This window comes from Dasypus novemcinctus, chromosome 3 (genome assembly GCF_030445035.2).
Source record: "Dasypus novemcinctus isolate mDasNov1 chromosome 3, mDasNov1.1.hap2, whole genome shotgun sequence".
NCBI lineage: Eukaryota > Metazoa > Chordata > Mammalia > Cingulata > Dasypodidae > Dasypus > Dasypus novemcinctus.
Window position 1 is genome coordinate 11,694,027 of NC_080675.1, and position 23,503 is coordinate 11,717,529.

General features: G+C 48.8%; 1 protein-coding gene across 1 annotated transcript in view; it reads left to right on the forward strand.

Annotated features, from left to right (window-relative positions):
* Positions 1 to 23,503, forward strand: part of CLMN (calmin) — a 120,012-nt gene that overhangs the window by 77,752 nt on the left and 18,757 nt on the right. Inside the window, exons 3-9 of the mRNA XM_004467644.5 lie at positions 1,197 to 1,292; positions 3,168 to 3,251; positions 8,971 to 9,063; positions 10,836 to 11,032; positions 13,315 to 13,508; positions 14,332 to 14,414; positions 20,742 to 22,379. Of these exons, the coding sequence (XP_004467701.2) occupies positions 1,197 to 1,292; positions 3,168 to 3,251; positions 8,971 to 9,063; positions 10,836 to 11,032; positions 13,315 to 13,508; positions 14,332 to 14,414; positions 20,742 to 22,379 (2,385 nt within the window). The remainder of the gene's footprint in view (positions 1 to 1,196; positions 1,293 to 3,167; positions 3,252 to 8,970; positions 9,064 to 10,835; positions 11,033 to 13,314; positions 13,509 to 14,331; positions 14,415 to 20,741; positions 22,380 to 23,503) is intronic.

The window sequence follows — 23,503 nt, forward strand, 5'->3', positions numbered from 1 at the left end:
TCCTCAGGGATGCTCCCAGGCTGCGGGAAGGAAGCCACTTCCGGGGGAGCCGGGGCTCTGGCCGTTTCCTCTGGAATGGCTGGTGCAGCGCGGCAGGCAAGGCCGCTCAGGCTCTCTCCCTGGAGAGCGGAGGGCCGGGCTTCTCCCTGCTGCTCCGTGAAGGGTGAAGGGGCTACCTCTGCGTCTCAAAGCACGTCGCGTGTGGTTTTTCTCAGGAGGGGGGGAGGAGTGGCATTCAGTGGGTTAACTTTTTTTAATACCACTTTAATTGGTTGATTTGTTATAATGAGTGTTTTTACTTGTGTGGTTAAATAATCAAGTTAAATACGTGTACATATAAATAAACCTTGACCTCCTGAGGGCCTCACAGACCTAGAAGCTGGAGCGGGGGAGGAGAGGTCTCCTTCCCACTCCCCGCGCCAGGCCCTGCCACTCACAGGCCGTGATTGTCCACCCCCCCACACCCCCATCTCCCAGCCAAGGCCACCAGCACCTTCCTAGCTTCCTCTGCCATGGGTGCCACCACCTCCAGACTAGGAGTAAATACTGACGAAGTCACACTGGGGGTCTCTGGGGGAGCACGCACTGAGCTTTGTGCAGGGCCAGGGATGGGAGGCACCCTGCTGGCATCAGCCCACGGCCCCGAGGCCACCTGACCTAGGGGTCATGTCATCCCGGGCTGGGTCTGGGATGCCCTGGTGTTGGCCCATGTGACCTGAGACAGGAAATGAGACAAAGCTGACTTGACCAAACGCTTGACCATCCTCTTGGAGCTTCAGTTTCCCCAACTCTGAAGTTTAGGGTTGGCACTAGATAATTTCATGTGAGCCCTAATAGAAGTATTTTATCCTACTGAAGGCTATAATCAAGACATGCCATGTGTTTCTAGGTTTAAGCAGAAATATGCATGTTCTCCAATCTTGGGGTCTAAGATCTCAAGTTCAAAGGGTCCCAGAGGTCACTTGTTCAACCAGCTGCCTGATGCTGAATCTCTTCCATGGTGCCCCTGCCAAAAAGTTGTGTATCGGTTGCGTGGGCATCCAGCCATCCAGGGGCTCATTACCTCTTCCAGTAGGTTTTTTGCCTGTAGACAGATCTGAATGTTTGGAAGTTTTCTCTTGATCTGAAACATGCATCTCTGAAATAGTTTTGTGGATTATACCAGTCACTCATCAGCTATTTTCTTTCCTTCCTAGTGCAACCCACCTCTAGAAGTTAAAGATTTATTCATTGATATCCAAGATGGCAAAATCCTAATGGCTTTGCTAGAAGTCCTGTCTGGGCAAAATCTGGTACGTATGTCACAAAAGGGTCCGGAAGAATAAAATGCAAGGGAAAATGCAGTTGAAGATTTTTTTTATATCCTGTAACAAAAAATTTGGAAGAATGACATTCCTTTATCAATGTCTAAGAGTGATAAGATTATGTGTCGCACACATTTCTATGTTAGTAAGTAAATAAATGTTCACTATTTTTCTTGAGTCTATTACGGTCAAAGATTGGAACTAGATAAAGTTTAGCTTAGGCAGCTATTATGTTAACTGGAATGATAACTGAGAATCTGGAAGAATGAGGAGAAAGGTCTCTTACCAACCAAATTCTATTACCAACCCTGAGCCTAAAACTGCTGGCTTCTGGAACGTTCTTGTCATTCCTAGCTAAGTTGACTGAAGTTGAGCTGAACTAGCTGATCTTGACCTTGACACCCCTTTGGACTTCCGCCAAGCCTCTCCGGGTCACATAAGTCCATCACATGCAGATCGGTCCTCCTCCCCTGCACGTACAGCAGTTTCTCAACCTTGGCCCTGTTGACCTTTTGGTCCAGATACTTCTTTGTTGTGGGGAGCTGTCCTGTGCATTACAGGATGTTTAGCAGCGTCCCTCGCCCCTACTCCAATAGCATTCTCCAGTTGTGACAATCAAAAAAGCCTCCACACTTTGCCAAATGCCCCCTGAGGGAGGAGGGAGCAAAATGATCCTGCCCGAAATGCCAAGAGCCTCAAGGTTGAGCATCCTGTATTTGGTTTGCTCAAGGTGATCCGAAGGGGCAACAACGGGGCCACAGCCCTACCCAACCATATCCCTGGGTTTTGTTCTCAGATTTAACGTAGCTGGAATCTTATCAAAGCCCTCAACCCTTCCCACTTTTGCTTTCTCAGTACCAAAATGGGAGGTGTTTGCTGCCATCCAATAGGGCTCTGTGTGCAAATTCTAAGGAAGGGTAGACCCATTGCAGTAACAACAATGTTATTTATTAGCAGGTCTTGAAGGGAGCCAGGAGTATGGTCCCCAAAAGCCTTCCTGAAAAGGTGTTCCTTGTTCTGCATTCCCAGCACTTGGCTTCCCCATTTTGCGGAGAGTGTTTCTACCGCAATGTGTCCCTCGTGGGCCACAGTTGGCAGTCTTTGAGTCACACTCAGTGGGTCATGAAACCGCCCAGCCAAGAACTGACCTTGGCTGGCCCGTCAGCTTGGCCTGACCTGGACACCCATGGCCTGCTTTGGAAACCAAAACCCCCACCTAGGGAGCGCCGATGATCTCCCACCGAGCATGTCTGCTCAAATCTGGTCCCAGTAGGGAGAACTAACGTTTTTCAGGTTTTTAGCTTCCCTGAGCATCTCCCTCTCTCCCTCTCTTTGACCTGGGAGAAACTGTCCGCAAAGCTCTTGGCTGGAAAACAGAAACATCTGGGACTTGCTGTATGATTTAGCAGCTGTGAGGTGATGCTTACAGCTGATGCTCCCTGCTCTGACAAAAGGCATCAGTGCAGTGGAGAGAAAATGTTACTGAAGGTCTCTGGAGAAGGGAGAAATATAAAAAGCCAGGAGCTGGGTCAGAGAGAGAAATTTGACAAATTTGTCCCTTGTTTAACCCACTTTGGCTCTCCCTATCCACCAACTCAAACGAATTAAGTCCCAGGTACCGTAAATAAGGACGACCCTCGAGGGCCCTCTGATGTCACGTTGTAATTGTATGTCCCGAGACATCAATCCGGAGACACATCCGTGAGGATTTGGAGGCAATCCAGGTGGGTTTTAGCTGAGGCCCCTGTACTTTCTCTAGAAATCAGTGTGAAAAAGTAAAGAGGCGGAAAAGCACACCCAGCAGCCCAATTTTGGCATTTCAAAGTGCCTATTTTTATCTGTTTGTTTTGTTTTGTTTTATAGCTGCATGAATATAAATCCTCATCCCATCGTATTTTTCGGTTGAACAACATAGCGAAGGCACTTAAGTTTTTGGAAGATAGCAATGTAAGTATCTGAAACACGTCTTGTTAATCCAGGTTTTTTCTGTTATGAAAAGGACATAATTTGAAGTTTTTGTGCTGATCCCAAGAGAATCATGAAAAGGGGACTCTGCCATGACAGGCAAACTAAGCCAAGCTTAAATTGAACGGAAACCACTCGGGTAGTTTATCAGTTGGGGATCTAGTCCCTGACTCCCCACCTGCCCCCCACATCTATCAGGATTAAGACTCTGGTGAACATTCAGGCAAGGAAAGGGCACAGCTGCTGGCTGGCTGTCACAGCTCCAGAATTTAGTCGACTTTTTTTTTTCCCTTGTTCATTCCTTTGAATAAAAGTATGGTGAGCAGAGTGTAAAACTGCCGCTCAGAACTCAGAATACAAGAGAAGCAAACAGGAAAAAGGTTTAAATGAGCCAGGAAAAAAATAACAAAACATTCCCTTCTATGCTGTAACTTCCTAGACTTAAATGAGAGTTTTCTGTGTTTGGAAATATGCTTCGTGCCCTTCAAAAAATGGAAAGAGCTGGCCCTCGAGGGTTGAAATTTCCAAAGCTCCCTTTTCATTAGATGGCACCAGTTAATCTGGGTAAAAAGCCCTTCAGCTCGCTGACGCATCAGCGTGTATGGCAAAACTCCTCTGTTAAGGGTGATTTGCTCGGGGTTCTTAATGGTAAGCTGCGGAAATGGAGCCTGTCCGATTTAAACAGAAAAGGAATTTGGAAAGATGCTGAATAGCTCGCAGATGACTCGAAGGGCAGGAGAACCAGGGCCGGAACTAGGAGCACCAGGTGCCAGGACCAACACGAGTTCCCGCAGAGGGGCTGGGTGGACACAGCCACCACGGCCCTGCCCCCGCCGCCCCCAGGAGATGGTGCCACCGCGGCTGCAAGGAGCTCTCTCTGTGTCTCTCTCAGTGTCACTCTCTCCACATCGAAAGTCCTGGCTGCCCAGCCTGGGTGCCGGCACAGGTGCCAGCTGCCGGGGGCTGGGGCACCTCTGTGGCCTTTTGGCTTCTGAAGAGGAAAGTGGACTTTGCCTCCCAGTGGACCGTACGGTGGGGAAAGCCCCAGACCTAGGGAAGGGGTGGATGCTGGCGGCCAAAAAGCGTGTCACCTGGCCACTTAAAAACGGCTCCCTTGGTGTGGCATGGCGGGTAGGAACACGTGCAGGCTGGGAGCACGGCCACCTCGGCTTCCACTCACGGCTCCCCGGCTCACAGCAGGAGAACGGTGGGAAAATTACGTAGCCCGTCTGCACCTCTGTGTCCTCATCTGTAAACTAGAGGCGACGATAAGAAAACCTACCCAGGAGAGTCGTTGAGATTGGAACGTGCCCACCCAGATCAGCCAGGCGGACAGCCCGGTGGGAGGCTCCGATCGCTTCGGCTCTCCCTGCCCCCTCCACCCGTGGGCGCGCGTCTGACTCCTGCCTGCTCCTGGGGCAGGGCAGCGCCCACCCTCAATCCTAAAGGGCGCCTGGGGACAGCCACCCCGGGCACTTCTTTCCACCTTAGCGGCCTCTGTTTCCTGGGGCTGCTGAAACATGTCCGCTGTGACTGTCGATTGTCCTCTTCCTCTAAGGACACCAGGGTTACCGGTCAGGCCTCATCTTACTGCAGCATGGTCTTGTCTTAGTCACATCTTCAAGGACCCTGCTTCCAAATGAGGTCACCTTCCCAGGGCCAGAGTGGGGACTTGAACATGGCTTTTGGGGGACACGGTTCAACCCTTAGTGAGCTTAGGGCAGGCAGAGTCCACGCTGTGCTCTCAGCACTGCCCGCGTCGGCCATGGGTGCACCCCCGGGGCCACGCAGGCGACTTTACCGAGGGCCCCCCGAGGGCCTGGAGGGGACGCGGAGCTGCGTTAGGAATGCGTCTGCCCCTTCAAGTGGCTCAGCGCCCCCTGGGCAGCGAGGCTGGCCGATGCCCATGTGCGGCGCTGCCCAAGGGCCCAGCCTGGACGCGGCACGCGGTAGACGCACCGCACGTGGTTCCCACACACGCCGCAAGAGCTGCTGCTACGACGAATACCGCGCGGCGGGCTGGCTTAGCGGCAGGGATCTCCCGGCTCGCGGTTTTGGAGGCTGAAGCCCACACTGAGGCGTCGGCGCCCGGGGCCTGGCTCAGCGCCGTTGGGTTCCGTGCTCTGCACCTGCCCTTGCAGCTTTCTGCTGACTTCTGCTTCTGGCTCCTCTGGCTGGGCCGGATTTCCTCTGTCCATTAGTCCTCCCGACACAGGAGTAAAGCCCGCCGGCGCTCAGTTTGCTCACAGCTAAGGAGGATTTTAGTAGAGCTGTGCGTACGTGAGTCCACACGTTCAAGACACGGTTTCTTCAAAGGGTCCCATTTATAAGAGAGCTCACTCCCACCAGAGCACCGATGAAGAACGACTTTGGGTGCGTGACTCAGTCTACCACCAGGACAATAGCACGTTAGCTCCCCCTCCCTTCTTGTGTATTAGAGAATCTGGAAAGAGTCCATCCGTGGGTGTGTTGTATCAGCGTGGTGCCCCATTTGGCCCCATTTACCAGCGGGTAGGACAGGTGGGAAGGCGGGCACAGGTGAGCAAGGCAGGTGGAAACATTTCAGGTGCAGTCTCTGACCCATTCCTGAAATGCACAGGCACTTGAAATCAGCCCTTGCTGGCCCCTTCTTGCCCCACTGTCCCAGCTCCAGGGAGAAGGGGCCACAATGGCACTGCCCAGAACTGGGTGACCAGGGTGAGGAGGGACAGCGACCAGGTATTTTGTGCACCCAGCTTCAGGTGCTGGCAGGCCTCTGGGTGGTCAGCTGGCGTCCACCCCTCTCTCCCCCGCCACGAGACGCCACAGAGCACAGAGCTTACTCTCAGATCAGAGGTCAGCTGCCCCACGGGACCAGCTCCGTGACCCCAGCCGGCCATTCGCCCTCCCGAGCCCCAGCTTCCTCTTCTAAGGAACGGCGCTAGTAGCGCCTCTCAAACCAGGCTCCTCTGAGCTGGGAATGAACTAGGCCGTGAAAATCCCTTGGCAGCGATTCAGCGCCCCCAGGGGAAGCTGTTGTCACGAAGCCCCGAGTTCTCGCCCCTGCTGGACGTGCCAGCCCAGAGCAGGAGGATATTCCCCTAAGCCAGTTGGTCCACCTGACCAGCCTGGAGAAACCAACCGAGTTAGGAGGAGGAAGAGGCTGTCACCAGAGCTCTGGACTGCAGCCCGGCCATTGAATTGTTCACCACCAGTCACTGGACAGCAACAGGGCCCCCAAGCAACGTCTTCAAGCATCCTTGGGGCCGTGCAGTCACACCTCCCCAGCCCAGGTCCTCTACCTCGTGGCCAACAAAGTGTATCACTCCCCAAATGGCCCTCGGCAAATCCGAGCTGCCTCTTCTCCCGGCAGGACTGGCGGGTCCACCCCTGCCCTCCTCCATCTTCTGGATGGCGCTCCATTACGCTCATCGCATCCCTGCGAGACAGCTCTGCTGTTTTCTCATTTTGGAACGTTTTCCACAAACCTCGGCTCAAAGGGGCCGTGGCTGTCAGTTGCCATTTGGGTTTTCTCCAGGCAAAGAGGAGGCCGGGCATGATAAAGTTGACTGAGTGCTTTGATTCTCCTGCACCGGAATGTGTGCGCTAAGCCGCAAAAATGGAGGGAGCTGTCAGAGGCAGAGGGCTGGGACAGGAGGCAAAGCGTCACAAGTGATTCATCACCCACGACGTGAGTGCCTGACAAATGCAGACTGAAGACCGGACCTGCATTCGATCGGATGTGTTAGTCACAATATTGACAACTTCCTTCCTGGTCTCCAACCTGCCAGCCATGAGCTGGTGTTGTCTGAATTATGCTCGTGGCATCCGCACACAAAACAAACCTCAGCCGGGGAACCCAAAAGTCTCTGCCTCCGTTTGCTTCAACCGCAGCCGGGCTGATTGGTGTTGTCAGACGCTCCCGACAAACTGATTGGATCAGAGGCCAGTGTCAAACATTTTTAAAAGCCATGAGAGAGAGGGAAAAAGGAAACAAATGGAGGAAAAAGAACAGTCTTTGTTTGAGAAGCTTTCTTCATTTTTTCTTTCCCCAACCTCCCAGGCAGCATTTTGCAGGATGGATTTGAAAGTATACCTTGATTTACTTGAATTCCTCTCTCTTCCCCATGAAGAATGATTTTTACATTTGTAAAGGGTTGTTTAAAAAAAAATAGAGGGGGAGCAAATGTGGCTCAAGCAATTGAACTTCTACCTCCCACAAGGGAGGCCCTGGGTTCAGTTCCCGGTGCCTCCTGAAAAAACAAAAACAAAAACAAAAAAACCAACTCAGGGAAGCTGATGTGGCTCAATGGTTGAGTGCCAGCTTCTACATGTGGGGTCCTGGGTTTGGTTCCCAGTACCTCTTAAAAAAAGAAGAAAATATGACAGAAATCGAAGTTTGCAGCCTCTGTTCTATGAACTTAGATTTTGTCTGCAGAATAAATAGATGACTTAGTTCACTGGTGATTAGGTCAGAATCCCCTGGAGGGCTCTTTGGAACCCGGATTGCCGGAGCCCCACCCCCAGTTTCTGATTCAGTAGGTCCAGGCCGGGTCCTGAGAATTTGCATTTCAGGCAAGTTCCCAGGTGCTGCCGCTGCTGCTGGTCCAGGGACCAGACTTTGCGAACGACTGCCTGAGGGCTTTACCAAGAGCGTTGTTCTGTGGTCAGAACGCGGGGAAGGAAATAGGTAATTCCTGAGGGTTTCTACAGAATGCCTCTTTGAACCAATCAATAGTTCGTTTTATAATGATGCAGAATCTGGGTCTAAGCCACATGGCGTAACACGTTATTTCTTTTTTTTTCCGATTTATTTGATTTATTTCTCCCCTCCACTCCCCGCATTGTCTGCTCTCTGTATCTATTCACTGTGTGTTCATTTGTGTCTACTTGTATTCTCATTAGGCGGCTCCAGGAACCAATCCTGGGACCTTCCGGAGTAGGAGAGAGGCACTCACTCTCTTGCACCACCTCAGCTCCCTGTTCTGCTATGTCTTCTTATTTTCTCTCCTCTGTGTCTCTTGTTGTGTCATCTTGCTGCACCAGCTCTCTGCATAGGCCATGCGGGGCACCATTCCTACATAGACTGGCACTCTGTGTAGTCCAGCTCACCAGGTGGGCCAGTGTGCCCTCACCAGGAGGCCCTGGGCATTGAACCCTGGACCTCCTATATGGTAGACGGGAGTCCAATTGGTTGAGCCACATCCGTTTCCCCACATTATTTCTAAAAGCAACTGAATGGTTACCATCTGCCCACCTGTGCTCCGTGACCACACACTCAGTGATTTGTGTTTGTCCCAAGGACGTGTTACACCCGGTGGTTTGGGGTTTTGCTGTAGCATGCAGACAGAACTGTCAGGTACTTGCCAGCTCTCCTCGGCAAAGAACACTAAAACCTCACTAGCTGTGAGGCGCTGGGCACTTCACCTTCGCTCTCTCTGAAATGTCCTTACCTGAAATATAGAGATAATGGCAGCACCCATATTGTAGGGTTGCTGTGAGATGTGCTGAGTTAATACTCCCACTGACCTTAGAAAGGGCCTGCACATGGTAAGTACTGCGTGTGTGCCTATTAAATACACTTTTGCATGCCGGGTGTCCCCAGAGTGACCTGAGGCAGGGCAGAAGGCACAGGGTGAGCAAGAGAACGGGCTTGGGAGGGGTAGAGCATGTTTCAGTCTGCTGGGACACCACCTCGAGCTCATACATTGCTTCTCTGCAGGTAAAACTGGTTAGCATCGACGCGGCAGAAATAGCGGATGGCAATCCCTCTTTGGTTCTTGGGCTGATATGGAACATAATCCTCTTCTTCCAGGTAAAAAAAAATTTCCTCTCCCGCACACACATGATAATGATCTTGGGTCTGTTTAGCAGCAGCAAGTCAAAGTGAGATCAGATGGGGGCAGAAAATGAGATTTTTGCTTCTGGCAGTTTTTGACTTTTCTGTTTGGTGATAAAAGAAACTGTTCCTGAAAAATGTGAGCCCCAGGAGTTTTAAAAGGGGCATGAACTCTCTTCTCCAGAAGAGGGTATCCATTCTCTTGGGGTTTCAAGTTAGATTAAATATTTGCTCAAAAAAATAATCCTGTTCTAAAGTACCACAAGCCTCAGAAAGAACTAGGGAAATACTTCTGACCAAAAGTTGAAAAGAGTTATTTCCCTAAAATTATATGAGTGATCAGCAGAGACAATTGAAAAAACTGTCCTAATGATCATTCTGGGAGAGGACTATGTGACGGGTTATGTCCAGTCTTATCTCTATTTGGAAATATAGATTTTTATACAAGAAGGACAGGATCTGTGACTGGAGTGCAAAGATTTGAAGTGGCAAAGGGTTCAAATTGTTTCAAGTTCATTTCCCTGAATAAGTGGTGAGCTGGCATCTCATCTTCCACAGCGCCCCTTCCTTGAAATAGAAATACATGGTCCATCATTTAATTACCCTCCCCCCAGAGTGAAAATAATCTACACGGGGTATGGGTTGATTTGCTGGGACAGTTGACTCCATAGAACATATATTTCAGAGAAGAAAAGCACAAACAAGGTTTAGAGACAAGAGATCCAGTGAACCTGGTACCTAAGGGGAAAAAAAAGTTATCTCTCTGAGCCTCAGTTTCCAAATCTGTGAAATGGGAGCAACGGTTGTAATATGTATCTCCCAGGACTGTGGTAACCTCCAAGAGAAGCTGCATACAAAAGCTCTCTACCAACTGCACAGCATCACGTGCAGGCTTAAGGGATTGATGTTCGCTGTTAAGCTTCCCGACAGGTGCTAGAAACATCCAGAAAATGTGTTGAAAGTCAGGCCTTAAGTTCTCCTGGATCTTTATTCACTTAGTAAATGTTTATTGAGTTTCTCCTATGGGCCAGGCACTGGACATAACAAAGTTCTGCCCTTGTGACCCTCTAGGGTCACAGACAAGTGAGTCCCATAGGCTGGGACTCTGGCACAGGTGATGATTGATGCGTGAGCAGGGTAGTGTAAGAGTGTTGAGGAGGGCAATGAGGAAAGCTTCGTGGAGGAGGTGACACCAGTGCTGGGTTTTGAGGGATGAGTAGGAGTGCATCAGATCGTGTTTCTCTGATGTCACTGTGCCTGCAGATCGCCTCGGAGTGGGGTGTTGGGGTTCTGCATATCACAAGCACTCCGACAATTGCAGCCACGTTTTGAGTAGCCAGGAGTTCAGCAATGGCGGGAAGGGACGTCCAGGCAGCCGGCCTGGCATGAGCAAAGGTTGCAGGAGTCGAGACAGCCTGGCACATTCCAGGAGTGATGGAGGATGAAAGGAAAGGGGTCAGTGGAGGCAGGTCAGGAAAACCTTGTGTTCAGGGCCCAGCCAGAGCTGGAGAAACTCCAGGAGAAACCGTGTTCCCTGGGAAGTGTAACAGCGCCCACTACACGCTGCGGGAAATGGCCAGGCCACCCCAGGGACGGCCCTGTCCATCAGGAAGGGGTTTCCCCGTGTCAGGGGAGCCAGTTCTGTGTGAGCCAGACCCCCCGGCGGGGTCCGCATGGCTGCTGTCCAGACAGGGGTGCCTGGGGAGGCTGGCTCTGCCCTTGAACCTGAAATGCCATTTTCCTTCCAGATTAAGGAGCTCGCGGGCAACCTCAGCAGGAACTCTCCGTCCTCCAGCCTGTCGCCGGGCTCGGGGGGCACAGACTCGGACTCCTCCTTCCCACCCACGCCCACCACAGAGAGGAGCACCGTGATTTCCCTATCCGTGAGAGACCAGAGGAAGGCGATCAAGACCCTGCTGGCGTGGGTGCAGAGCAAAACCCGGAAGTAAGCCGCAGCCTCCGCCGCCCGCTTACCCGAGCTCTTCTCAGGGTGGGCGTCGGAAAGGGGAGTTCACAGTTCTTGTGCGCCAGTGCTGGACTTTCAGAACAGGGAACACGGCATGGTTTTTCAGCTTTCTTTCTTTTTTAAAAAAAAAAAAAGGGTTCTACAAAATGGGAATGTTTGGAGAGAGCTGATGTGAGGACTTAGATGCAAATCAAAAGGACTTTGATCAGGTTAAGTCCCCGGATGGGTATATCTCTTGGATTCCAATCATAGCTGCATCTTTATTATAGCTTCAGGGTGTCTTTCAAAAGCATGGCCAACTTCAAAATGATAATAATTAAGGCTGTAGGGTACATGAAGTCCGGTCTTCCCAAAACCAAAACAGTGGGCTGGAGCAAAGTCCCCAGCCGGCACTTTGCAGCGGCAGGGGGTGTCAGATTTGTGTGGGGCCTTAGGCTGGACGATGGGCTGGGTTGGTAGGAAGCAATGGGAGGCAGAAGCCATGCACGCCCAGGTCCAGCCCAGCCCTGCCACCCACAGAGAGATTAGTGAATCCCTTACCTCTCCAAGCCTCGTCTGCAAAATGGCAATTTTTTATTCACTGCCTTACACTAACTTACTGGATAGTTAGGACTAAATGAAATAAACTATGTAAAAGCTCCTTCACAGGGCCAGCACATAAAAAGCAAATGTTGGTTCCCTTCTCCCCAGTGTATGGAAGTAAAAGGTGGAAGGGAGCTTGGATGTTAGGAGTTTGGGATGAGGGGTCGAGCATGATAGAGTTGAGGTGATTAGTATAAACAGTCCTCAAGCTATGAAAAATAAATGGAACAAAAGAGAGCTCCTTGCCAGGGTTTAGGATTGAGGGGAAAGTGTGACTCCAAAGGGGAGGATGTTTCTTTGGGGTGATGGACCACTTCTGTATCTTGATTGGGGTGTTGGGTACATGAATCCATACCTGTGAGACAATTTCATACAGCCCTTCATCCCATCCGCCCCCAAAATGAGTAAATGCAAAATTTGGTAAATCCTGAATATAAGGTAGCTTAGTTAACCTTGTGCCAATGTCAGCTTCCTGATTTTGATAGTGGACTCTGGTCATGTACGTCTGTTCATGGCAGCTGGGTGAAGGGTACACTCTGTACTGATTTTGCAACTTCTTCTGAGTCTTAAATGATTTTGAAATAAAAAAGCTATTTTTTTTTTAAAGAGAAAAATCAGAGGCCACAGTTGAGGGATCGACGGGGCCGGTGGGGATGGATTCTAAAGGGAAATTAGTGCCTGGCAGGATTATCTCTCTTTGTCCCTCACTTTTACAATGAAAAGTTTGTTTATATTCATAATGCTGTGCACTGCCACGGACAATGCCCGGCTGCCCCACCGCTCGCTGTGCCACCTGCGCTGCTCCTTAGGGTCACCCCATGACTTCGCCGTTCCTGGGTTCAGCCTAACGGACAGGATCCTGGGGTGCTGATCCCCGGCTTACAGCTGAGGAGTCTGAGGCTCAGAGAGGGTCTGTGGCTCGCTCAAGGCCACACCGCTCGAAAGAGGGGCAACTGGGAGAAATTGGGGGTCCCCTCTTTTGCTCATTTTGAATGTCGCTGATAAACCGAACACTTTAAAAATTGCTCCTTTATGTATTTAGGAACTTAGAAACATGGCATTCTTTTCTAAATGTTTATTCTTGTAACATATGACATTACATACCCAGTGGTGTGCTCCCATCGCTGCCATCCATGACCAAAACTTTTCCATCACCCCAAATAGAAACTCTGAACCCACTAAGCATTAACCCCCCGTGCTCCACCTTCACCTTAGTTCTCTGTATTCTTGTTTCTATGAATTTGCATAGTCTAGTTATTTCGTGTAAGTGAGGTCATACAATATTTGTCCTCTTGTATCTGACTTATTTCACACAAGTCTTCGAGGTTCATCCACATTGTAGCATGTGTCAGAACTTAATTCCATTTTACAGATGCCTAATAGTGCGTTGTATGTGTGTACCAAGTGTCCGTCAACAGATGAATGGATCGACGTTGTCTGTATGTACCAGGTGTCCATCAGCAGATGAATGGGTCCTGTTTTGCCTCTGGATGTGACGGTCAACCTCCCTACGCCTTTTCTCCAGAATAGGAAGTACACATGGCTCAGCGCAGCTCTTCCGGCTGCCGGGGAAGGTCTGCAGCTCCTAGCCCTGCAGGCCGGCGAGGCTGCAGCGTGCTGACCTCTGTATCTTTGAGTTTATTTATCCTGCGTTGTTGCGCCACTTCTGTTTTCGTTAGGTATGGCGTGGCGGTGCAGGACTTTGCGGGCAGCTGGAGAAGCGGGCTGGCTTTCCTGGCCGTGATCAAGGCCATTGACCCCAGCCTGGTGGACATGAAGCAGGCCTTGGAGGACACCACACGGGAAAACCTGGAGAAGGCATTCCGCCTCGCACACGATGCCCTGCACATCCCCAGGCTCCTGGAGCCCGAAGGTTCTTGTGATCTTTTTCTTTTTCATACACCCATTTGTTTATTACGCATGTAGCACATGCTGCTTCTTAGAGAAAATTTGGAAAACACAGAAAAACTCTAATAATGAACTTCTGAAATCTCCTATATCCCTATCACTGGATAATGTATTTTGTACCATGTATTTCCATGCACCTGATTACAGAGGGTTTTTTTTACTTAATTGGGATCATTCAGTGTCTGTATAGCTTTTGTCTTACTTTCTTTTTACTTAACATTATAATTATGACGTAAGCATGTTACATGGTACTGTAAAATCTTCATTCTATATTTTTGCCGTCTGCGTGATTGCCCGTCCAGCGGACATGCCATGATTTACTTAGGTCTTCCACCACTAGTGCACGCTGCCTCGGCGATGTGCCCTTTTATAAGTAACACTGCAGGGAGCATCTTTTTTGAATAAAGCTCACTGTGCATCTCAGGTTCTTTCCAGGTCCTTCGACATAATGGCAGAGGCGGGGAGTACGTACCCTTTTGGGGTGCTGGGCTGTCTCCATCAGATTGCTTCCGCAGGGCTAGGCTAACTCAGGACTCCCCCTGGCAGTGCACCCGGGCACCCCACTCAGCCCGTCCGCAGGTGGGAGAGGGGCTAAGATGGCGGGGAATAGTGGGCGAAGCTGGGAATAGAGAGCCCTGGGCTCTGGCTGTCCCTCCTCATCAGCCACTGTGAGACCTGAGATGAGACCCTCTAGACCCCAGTTTCCTCAGGGGTAAACTAAAGGGAAGACCACCTCGGTGGTCCACGGCCTCCCGCCTCCTCGCTAACTCCTTCGTCCCTCTTAACAGACATCATGGTTGACACGCCAGACGAGCAGTCCATCGTGACTTACGTGGCGCAGTTTCTAGAACATTTTCCGGAGTTGGAAGCCGTACGTGTGTTTTCCTTACCTTTAATTCGGGAATTGTACCTTTCCATTAGCTGGCCGGCAGGCGAAGCTGGGCCCCGGCCTGTATTGTTCTGTGTGACAAGAACAATCAAAGGCTGATCTCCAGTCGCTGGAGGGCTGCCTTGCCACACTAGAAGGGCTCTTTTGCAATTATCTATAACACGTATTAATTAAGTCTAAAAGCCAGGCAGGAAGTCAGGCACACCTCTCTTTCCCACGCCTCTTTGGGTGCCACATTTTGTTAAAATTATGAAAGATGCTCTTTTGTAGTATGGATGAGCTATTGACTGCTGAGATGATGGTGTGGCACATTTTAACCATTAACCGGCTTTTATCAGAAGGTTAAAAATGATAAACGATCATGACCAGTCAAAAGCATACCTTTTTATTTTCAGAGTCTCAAATTGTGCTCAGTGACAGATTTCTTGGGAGTAGAATCAGACCTTTGACAAGTTGTCGGCTCCCCTGAACCCCCATCAAGCCTTCTACAAGCCCGGGATAATAATAACCAAGACAGCCACCACAGCCATAGCCCTTTACTGATTTTGAATTCATTAGTAATTTGCTGAACCCCTACAGCTCGTTCAGGGATGAGGTGCTGCCCTGTTGTAGCTTTGTTTTAAGAGGGAAAACAGTTAACAAGTCAAACACTTTACAATTTCAGGTAGTTATAATTACTAAACAGAAAAAAAACCATAAAGAATTAAAGAATGCCGGTGGCAGGGTTGGGGTGGGGCGGGACTGATGTGCTATTTCAGGGGGGCGTGGTCAGGTACCCCAGTCTTTGTAGCTCAATCCTACATGGCCAGGTGCCATTGTCCCCATTTTATAGATGAGCCTGTAGATGCACAGAGAGGCAAAGTAACTTCTCTAGGGTCACACAGCTAACCCATGCAGAGCCAGAGTTTGAACCCAGGTCTCTGTAGTTCCAAAGTTTGGGCTCTCAGGTCCCTTGTAAGATACAGCTAAAACTGAGACCTCATTTTGAAAATCCCCCAAGAGCCTGACTAAGTCCTGTCACGCTGCGGTTTAGTTCTGGCCTAGACCTATGTGGGTTTTCCAACTTTTCCTGCACTACAGAACACCTCCCAGGGACTTTGGAAGCAGGAACTCCTTGGCTGGCATCCCACTTCTGCCACTTATAGCTGTGTGACCTCAGCTGATTACTTAACCTCTCTGATATACATCTGTCATCTGTAAAATGGAAATATTGTCCCACTTCAGGGTTGTGTGTGCAAATGGTGGTGATTTTTATTATTTTGTAATTCAGTTTACCTGGCCCTTTACTAAATTCTCAAACACCAGGCACCAGGACTCATTAGCCCTGAGCTCTTAAACTCCAGGAAGAGTTTGGAATTTTACATATATTTATATATATATATATATGCTGTTTGTGTGCGTCCAGGCTAGCCACAGTTCAGCAAGCCTGGCAACTGGGATCTCTGCAGTGCCCAGGTCTAGGCCTGGGAAAGAGAGGTTGAGCAAGAGGTACTTGGCGAAAGTCATCCTCGTTCCCAGAAATGGGTAATCTCTGCAGAACAACTCTTTAAAATCAGCTGCGCTTTCCCACCTGATCCAGATACCCAGCGAGCCATTCCTTACCAATTCAGCTGAGTGTGGTTCATGTCTCAAACATTTGTTGAACCCTGGCCACCTTCCAAGCACTGTGCTAGGCAATTTTGGATCATTTTGGAGGAAAGGGATAAACAAGGCTGAAATGAAAGAGTTAAGTTTTAAGGACTCGGTGGAAAAAAGAAAATTATTCTCATTCTCTCAACTACCAATTCCCCTTCCAAATCAATATTTATTGAAACTGACAGTCAAACTTTTAGGTTTGGGTAAGGATCATTCAGTGGTAACTGAACTTCCACAATTGGAATTTCTTTTATATGCTAAGAATTCTTTATCCTTTGGAACTTATTGGGCCTAACTTTAGGGCCTTGTATATGGTTTATTTCGGTAAATGTGCCATATGCACTTGAAAAGAATGTGTCTTTTGCAGTTATGAGGATTAAATGTTCTTTAAATGTCAGTAGGCTGGATTGGTTAAGATGCTGTTCTAATATTCTATATGCATATTGATTTTTTTTTCTTTTCCTATTAATTGGTGAGAGAAAAAAGTGTTAAATATCTCCAACTCTAATTGTGGACTTATTTCTCCTCTTTTTTTTTTTTTTTTTAAAGATTTATTTATTTATTTAATTCCCCCCCCCCCCCCGGTTGTCTGTTCTCTGTGTCTATTTGTTGCGTCTTGTTTCTTTGTCCGCTTCTGTTGTCGTCAGCGGCACGGGAAGTGTGGGCGGCACCATTCCTGGGCAGGCTGCACTGTCTTTTCACGCTGGGCGGCTTTCCTCACGGGCGCACTCCTTGTGCGTGGGGCTCCCCTACGCGGGGGACACCCCCGCGTGGCAGGGCACTCCTTGCGCACATCAGCGCTGCACATGGCCAGCTCCACACGGGTCAAGGAGGCCCGGGGTTTGAACCGCGGACCTCCCATATGGTAGACGAACGCCCTAACCACTGGGCCAAAGTCCGTTTCCCTATTTCTCCTCCTATGTCAATTTTTGCTTATATATATTGAAGCTCTGTTATTAGCTGCATACACATTTAGGACTGGTGCATCTTCCTGATGGCTTGTTTTATTTTTACGAAATGTCCCTCTTTGTCTTGACGGTGTACCTAATCTAATATGAATATAACCGTACAAGCTTCCTTATGATTAGTGTTTGCCTAATATATCTTTTCCCTTTTTTTCCTTACAATGTATGTGTGCTTGTGTTTAAAGTATGTCTCTTATAAACAGTACAGCTGAGTCTTGTTTTTATCCATTCCAACGATCTCTGTCATTTATTTAGCATGTATTTTGTTCATTCACATAGGTTAAATATGCCATCTTGGTATTGTTTTCCATTGGTCCCATCTGTTCTACATTCCTCTGTCCCACCTTCCTAACTTCTTTTGGATTATTTAGGTAGTTTTGGTGTTCCATTTTATCTCCTTCATTGGCTTTTTAGCCATATCTCCTTGTTTTATCTTTTTTTATAATCTAGGGATTATAATACTCATCTTTAACATGCCTCAATCTACCGTGAATTAATATTATAACACTAAGTAGAATGCATATTATATATTTAAGCAATATAATTCCATTCACCTCTTCTCCATTACTTCGTGCTACTATTGTCATTTATTTTACTAATGCATGTTTTAATTCCCAGTACTTTGTTATTATCTTTGCTTTAAACAGACAATAGACTTCCAAAGAAAAAATTTTAAATTTTATATTGACCATATGTTTCCCATTTATGGTACTTCTCATTCTTTCCTTCAAATCCAGGCTTCCTATTGTGATAATTTCCTTCAGACCCTTTATAATTCTTGTAGTGTAGATGAAATAGTTATTTTAGAATCTTTGTTCACTAATTTTAACCCTGGCTCATATGTCAGCCTACTTCTATTGACTGTTGTTTCTCTTGATTATGGGTCTCATTCTTCTGCTTCGTTGTGCCTTGAAATTTTTTATTTTATGCTAGACCTGCTATAAAAAAAGGACAGAATGATCCAAATGGTATTTTCATCACAGAGAATGTAGCCCTTTCCCAAACAGGCAACTGAGATGAGGGGTTGATCTCTTTGATCTCATCAGGATTTGAGATGGTTAGAGGCTGAGTTACAGTTGTATTTATTTCAGTTCTCTCGTTCTCCAGTTTCAAATGTCTTAAGGATGAGATCTTCCCCTCTCTTCACCAGGGCTTTGGAACCAAAGCCCTGCAATAGCACTGAGATTATTCTCTGCCTTTCAGCCCTGACCCTAGCTGCCTCCTACTCAGCAAAAGTCCCTGTCTAGGGGAAATGGTACGTGAGGGAAATTGGTTTTGCATTTGGGGCCCTTCCAGATTCAGTCTGTCATACCAGCCCAATAAAGGCTTGGCTGATTTCTTCTTACTCAAGGTGGCTTAGTACTTCTAATAGCCCACACCCGGACTAGGCAACAGCACAGGTATGAGTTAGCTGCCAACCTCTGCACACCTTGGAAAGGCTCTTCCTTCTCTAGAATTCAGTTCATGGATATTTCTCTGCTTCTATAGCTTTTTAAAAAATTAGTGATTTTAACAATATATCTGGTATTTTCACATTTCAGCATGAATAATAGCCTTTTGCAACTGTCTATATCTTAACAGAACAAATTGCCTTACTTTTTATGATTGAATGTATACTTTAAAAAACTTTTTAAAATAATTTCAAACTTACATTACAGTTACAAAAATAATAGCAACCCCGTAGGGAGAACTCCAACATACCCCCCACTCTTATACCCAGATTCACCAACTTTTCACATTTTGCTACATTTGCCTATCATTCTAGCTCTCTACCATCAATCTCTATCTCTCTCTCACTATTTGAGAGTAGGTTACATATTTCATGTTCCTTGAACACTTAATAATTCTATGTATTTTTCCTATAGATATTCACTTATGGAACCTCCTTAAGTACAGTTCTCAAGTTCAAGAAATGTGACATTGATATAATTATATCAGCATTCCAGTCTGGAATCATATATTGCCTTTGGTTGTTATTTTCTCTTTAATCTCTCTCTTTCTCTTTTTAAAGTGTGGAAACTATATAGACAAGATGAAATTTTCCATCTCAACTACTCCCAAGTATTCAGTTCAGTGGGATTAATTACTAACAGTGTTGCATTACCTTCACCACCACCCATTACCAGAACTTTCCCATCACCCAAAACAGAAACCCTGCACCCATTATGTCTTAAATCCTTTTCACTCCACCACCCTGGTCATCATAATCTGCTTTCTGTCTCCGTGAATTTGTATATTCTAGGCATTTGAGTAGAATAATACAGTGTCTGTCCCTTTGTATCTGCCTTTCTGTCTCATACAGCATGTCTTCAAGGTTCATCCATGTTGCCATATGTATCAGGACTTCAGCCCTTCTTATAGCTGAATAATATTCCATTGTATGGATATACCACATTTTTTTATCCACCCATCTGTTGTTGGACACTTGGGTTGCTTCTACCTTTTGGCTATTGTGAATAATGCTGCTGTGAACATTGGTGTGCAAGTATCTGACTGAATCCTTGCTTTCAATTCTTTTGGCTTTATAGCTGGAAGTGGGATTGCTGGGTCACGTAGTGGTTCTGTTTAACTTTTGGGGAAACTGCTAAACCGTTTCCACAGCAGCTGCACCATTTTGCATTCCCACACCTACTGTGTACTCAGGTTCCCATTTCTCTGAGTCCTCATCAGCACTCGTTACTTGTTTTTTTAATAATAGCCATTCTAATGGGTATGAGGTGGTATCTCATTGTGGTTTTGGTTTGCATTTCCCTAATGGTTAATGATGTTGAATATCTTTCCATGTGCTTATTGATCATTTGTATATCTTCTTTGGAGAAATGTCTATTCAAGTTCTATGCCCATTTTTGTAGTGAACCCATTAGAATCCTTTTTTATTTCTTTCTGTGCTTATATTTCCAGTATTTCTTTATGGTTACCATCGGGCTAAAATTTAACATCTTGAACCTCTAACAAACTTGTTTGCTTTGCTACCAACTTAACTTTACTAGCATACATATCCTACTTCCTTACCCCTCTGTCCTCCCACCTTTATGTAGCTCTCATCACAAATTACATTTTTATGCATTATAAGTCCAGTGCCATTGATTTATCATTTACTTTTTGTGCATTTGAGATACTATAGGAAGTAAAAAGTGGCATTATAAACCAGACGTACATTAGTACTGGCATTTATGTTTACCTATTTCATTACCTTTACGGAAGATTTTTTTTTTCATGTGACTTCAATCTACTGTCTAGTGTCCTTTCCTTTCAACACAAAGAACTCCCTCTAGAATTTCCTGTAGGGACCATCTGGTGGCAGTAAACTCCCTCAGCTTTTGCTCATTTGGGAATGTCTTAATCTCTCCCTCATTTTTGACAGGCAGTTTTGCCAGATATAGAATTCTTGACTGGCAACTTTTTCTTTCTGCACTTTAAATATGTCATCCCACTGCCTTCTTGCCTCCATGGTTTCCTATGAGAAATAAGGACTTAGTCTTATTGAGGCTGCTTGCGTGTGATACCTTACTTCTCTCTTGCACCTCTCATAATTCTCTCTTTGGCATTCAGCGGTTTGATTGTCATTTTTCTAGGTGTCAGTCTATTTGAGTTTATCCTGTTTGGAGTTTGTTTTTGCGTTACTTTTGAAGTGGATGTGTTTGTGTTTTTTGAGAGCTGAGTACAAGATGAATCCTCCTATTTCACCTTGTCCCCTATTTGTTTGCAGGAAGATTTTGTGGACTCAGATAAAGAATTCCCCATTGAATCCACCTTTGTCCGCATCAAAGAAACCCCTCCTGAGCAGGAGAGCCAAGTCTTGCTTCTGACCGAGAACGGGGAATGTGCCTACACCATTAACCATGAAACGAGTCACCCTCCACCCTCCAAAGTCTTCGTCTGTGACCAGCCCGAGACTGCGAAGGACCTCCAGCTGCAGCCCTGCCCGGGTGATACTGCCGGCCATGCACGGTCAGGCAGCTCCAATGAGCTGAGGCACCAGATCATCGACCAGGTCCTGCAGGGCAGCGACGTCACCGAATCCCCTCCAGAGTCTTCCATTTTATCCTCCAGAAGGGAGAGCCGCAGGTCCAATTCTCTGCCGATCAAGAAAACCGTCCACTTTGACTTTGAGGACAACACTTACAGGGATGTTTCCTGCGGCAAGGACTCTTCCTATAACCAAGATCTTCAATTTGATGGGAGCCCCAGAAGGGCAAAGAAGTTGTTGAAGGAAGACGTCTTGGCAAAAGAGATGGATGAGGAAAAGAACTCGAAAGAGGAAGCCCCAAAGACCGTGAAAGTCGGCTCTGATGAGCCCCCCGATGCCATTTCCCTGGTGGGTAGTGAGTACAGTGAGTTTCCGACTTGCCAGGGTCCTTCCTCCCACAACGGGGCATTGGAGAGTACAGCCGACCCCAAGGAGGAAAGCTGTTCTCCTCCCCTCCTGGGAGAAGACACCGTTATGGCTGATTCCTTGGAGATCCAGGTTAAGCTGCTGACCGTAGAGGTGATGGAAAGAGACGATTTTGAAGGCATCCCGTTAAAAGCCTCCAAATTTAGCAGCGACCTCGTCGATTTTGCTTCTACCAGCCATGCTTTCCATGAGGTTCCTTCGCCTCAGGAAGAAAAACCTGCCGAGAATGATGTTTCTGAGGAATGTGTTGAAAAACTGGGTAAAAGGAAAGCGAAATCTGCCCGCAGGAGGAAAGACAGCGCCGAGAGATCCGACGAACCCCAACTTCACAGGGGCCCTGGGCAAGAACCTCAGGGCCCTTTGGCTTCAGAAGAGGCACCTGTGGGTCAAAAACCAGAGGTGTGTGAAAAGGCGAAGTTCAAGTCTGCTCGCCACCGGGGTGGTGAGGACGAGGGGGAAGCCGAAGCCCTCGAGGGCGATGACGGGGACCTGCCTTCCACCCCGCCGAGCTGCAGCGTCAGCCTGGAGACGCTCGGGAGCCACAGCGAAGAAGGCCTGGACTTCAAGCCCTCCCCACCTCTCTCGAAGATTTCCGTCATCCCCCACGACCTCTTCTACTACCCACATTACGAGGTCCCCCTGGCTGCGGTTCTGGAAGCTTACGCAGAAGGCGCGGAGGAGCTGAAAAACGAAGGCATGGATCCCGAAGATCCCGAGGGTTACTTGCACGACCTGGACACCAGGGAGGAGGAGGCCGATGACGTGCGGAGCGGCTGCAGCTCTTCTGTGACCAGCGAGGACCTTGCCGGGGCCAGCAGCCAGGGGCTGTATCTTGGCAGGGATGCTTTGGGTACCCACCCAGCCACAGACCCTGGCCCCCCAGCTGGCCACACGGACCACCAGCTAGGGGAGGCTGGAGAGAGTGGCCAGGCCCCTTCGGAGAACAATCAGGTATTTGCTTGCAGGGAGGGGCTCTGGGTTTTGCACTCACCAGCAGGGCGGGGACCGGGGGATTCTGCACTTCCCTGAAGCACGGGCTCTTCCTCCAGAAAATAGGGACAGGGATGCTTCCCCTCCAGGCCTGCCAGGGCCAGCGCAGGGTCCCTGCCGAGAGTGCCGCCTCCTTAAATGTGGCGCCCTGGGTGCCTGCTGCCTCACCCTAGGCCGGCCGTCCTCCTAGGGCTGCCTCGAGGTCACGCTCAAGGGTCCAGCGGAGCAGTAGCAGCAATAATTGTACAAATAATAATCGTAGCTGTGAACGGCAGCCCCTTTCTCCCGTAGCATCCTGGGAGAAACAGAGAAAGCGAGGCCTGACCTTTGGCTCCGGCCTGGGTTTTCCAGCTTTTTACTCTTCGGCCCCAGTATTTGCTCCCTCTGGTTTAAAATGAGTTGTGTCGGCAGGGAAAGGGGGACTCAGGAGCAGTGAGGTACACCCAGAGGGACCGTTCCATCACCCAGCAGCTCAGATGGCAACTGCAGTGGGTGGGGCCGTGGACCCCCCAGGCTGACAGCGCGGGGAGGAGGGGCAGGAAGAATCCTCCTCTGCCAAGAGATGGACCCCAAACCAGGCCGCCCCTCGCCCCCGGGTGAGCTGGCCTCAAAGCCCGGGAGGAGAGAGCCCGGGCCTGGGCGAGGTCCCCCGCTCACCCAGCCGCGTGGAGGCAGTGCCTGGCACTGCCCCAGGGACGGGGCAGAGCATCAAGCCCCCGGCTTGTTCAGTGCCAGGGAGAACAAGTCCTGGTCACCGGACCCTGGAGAAAGTGGCATCAGACACAGGGTCGGGGCCCAGCAAAGGGGCTCGGGCATTCATTGGAGAGGGCCCCCTCCCAGATCCAGACACGCCGCATGTGTGGGCGGCCTCTGGAGCTGGGGGGGTCTAGACAGAGGCTGTGGCACGAGCCAGGCGCCAAGGTGGGAAGAGGGCAATGTGCTCTGAGAACGTGAGCCACTCCAGGGCCCTTTGCTCCAACCCCTGAAAGGTTTCACAGCTGCCCCTTGGCACATCCCAGCATCTCCCCTGCCTTTCCCAAGTCCCCTCCGCGGCCTGCAGCCCCACCCCCGTCTGCAAGGTAAAG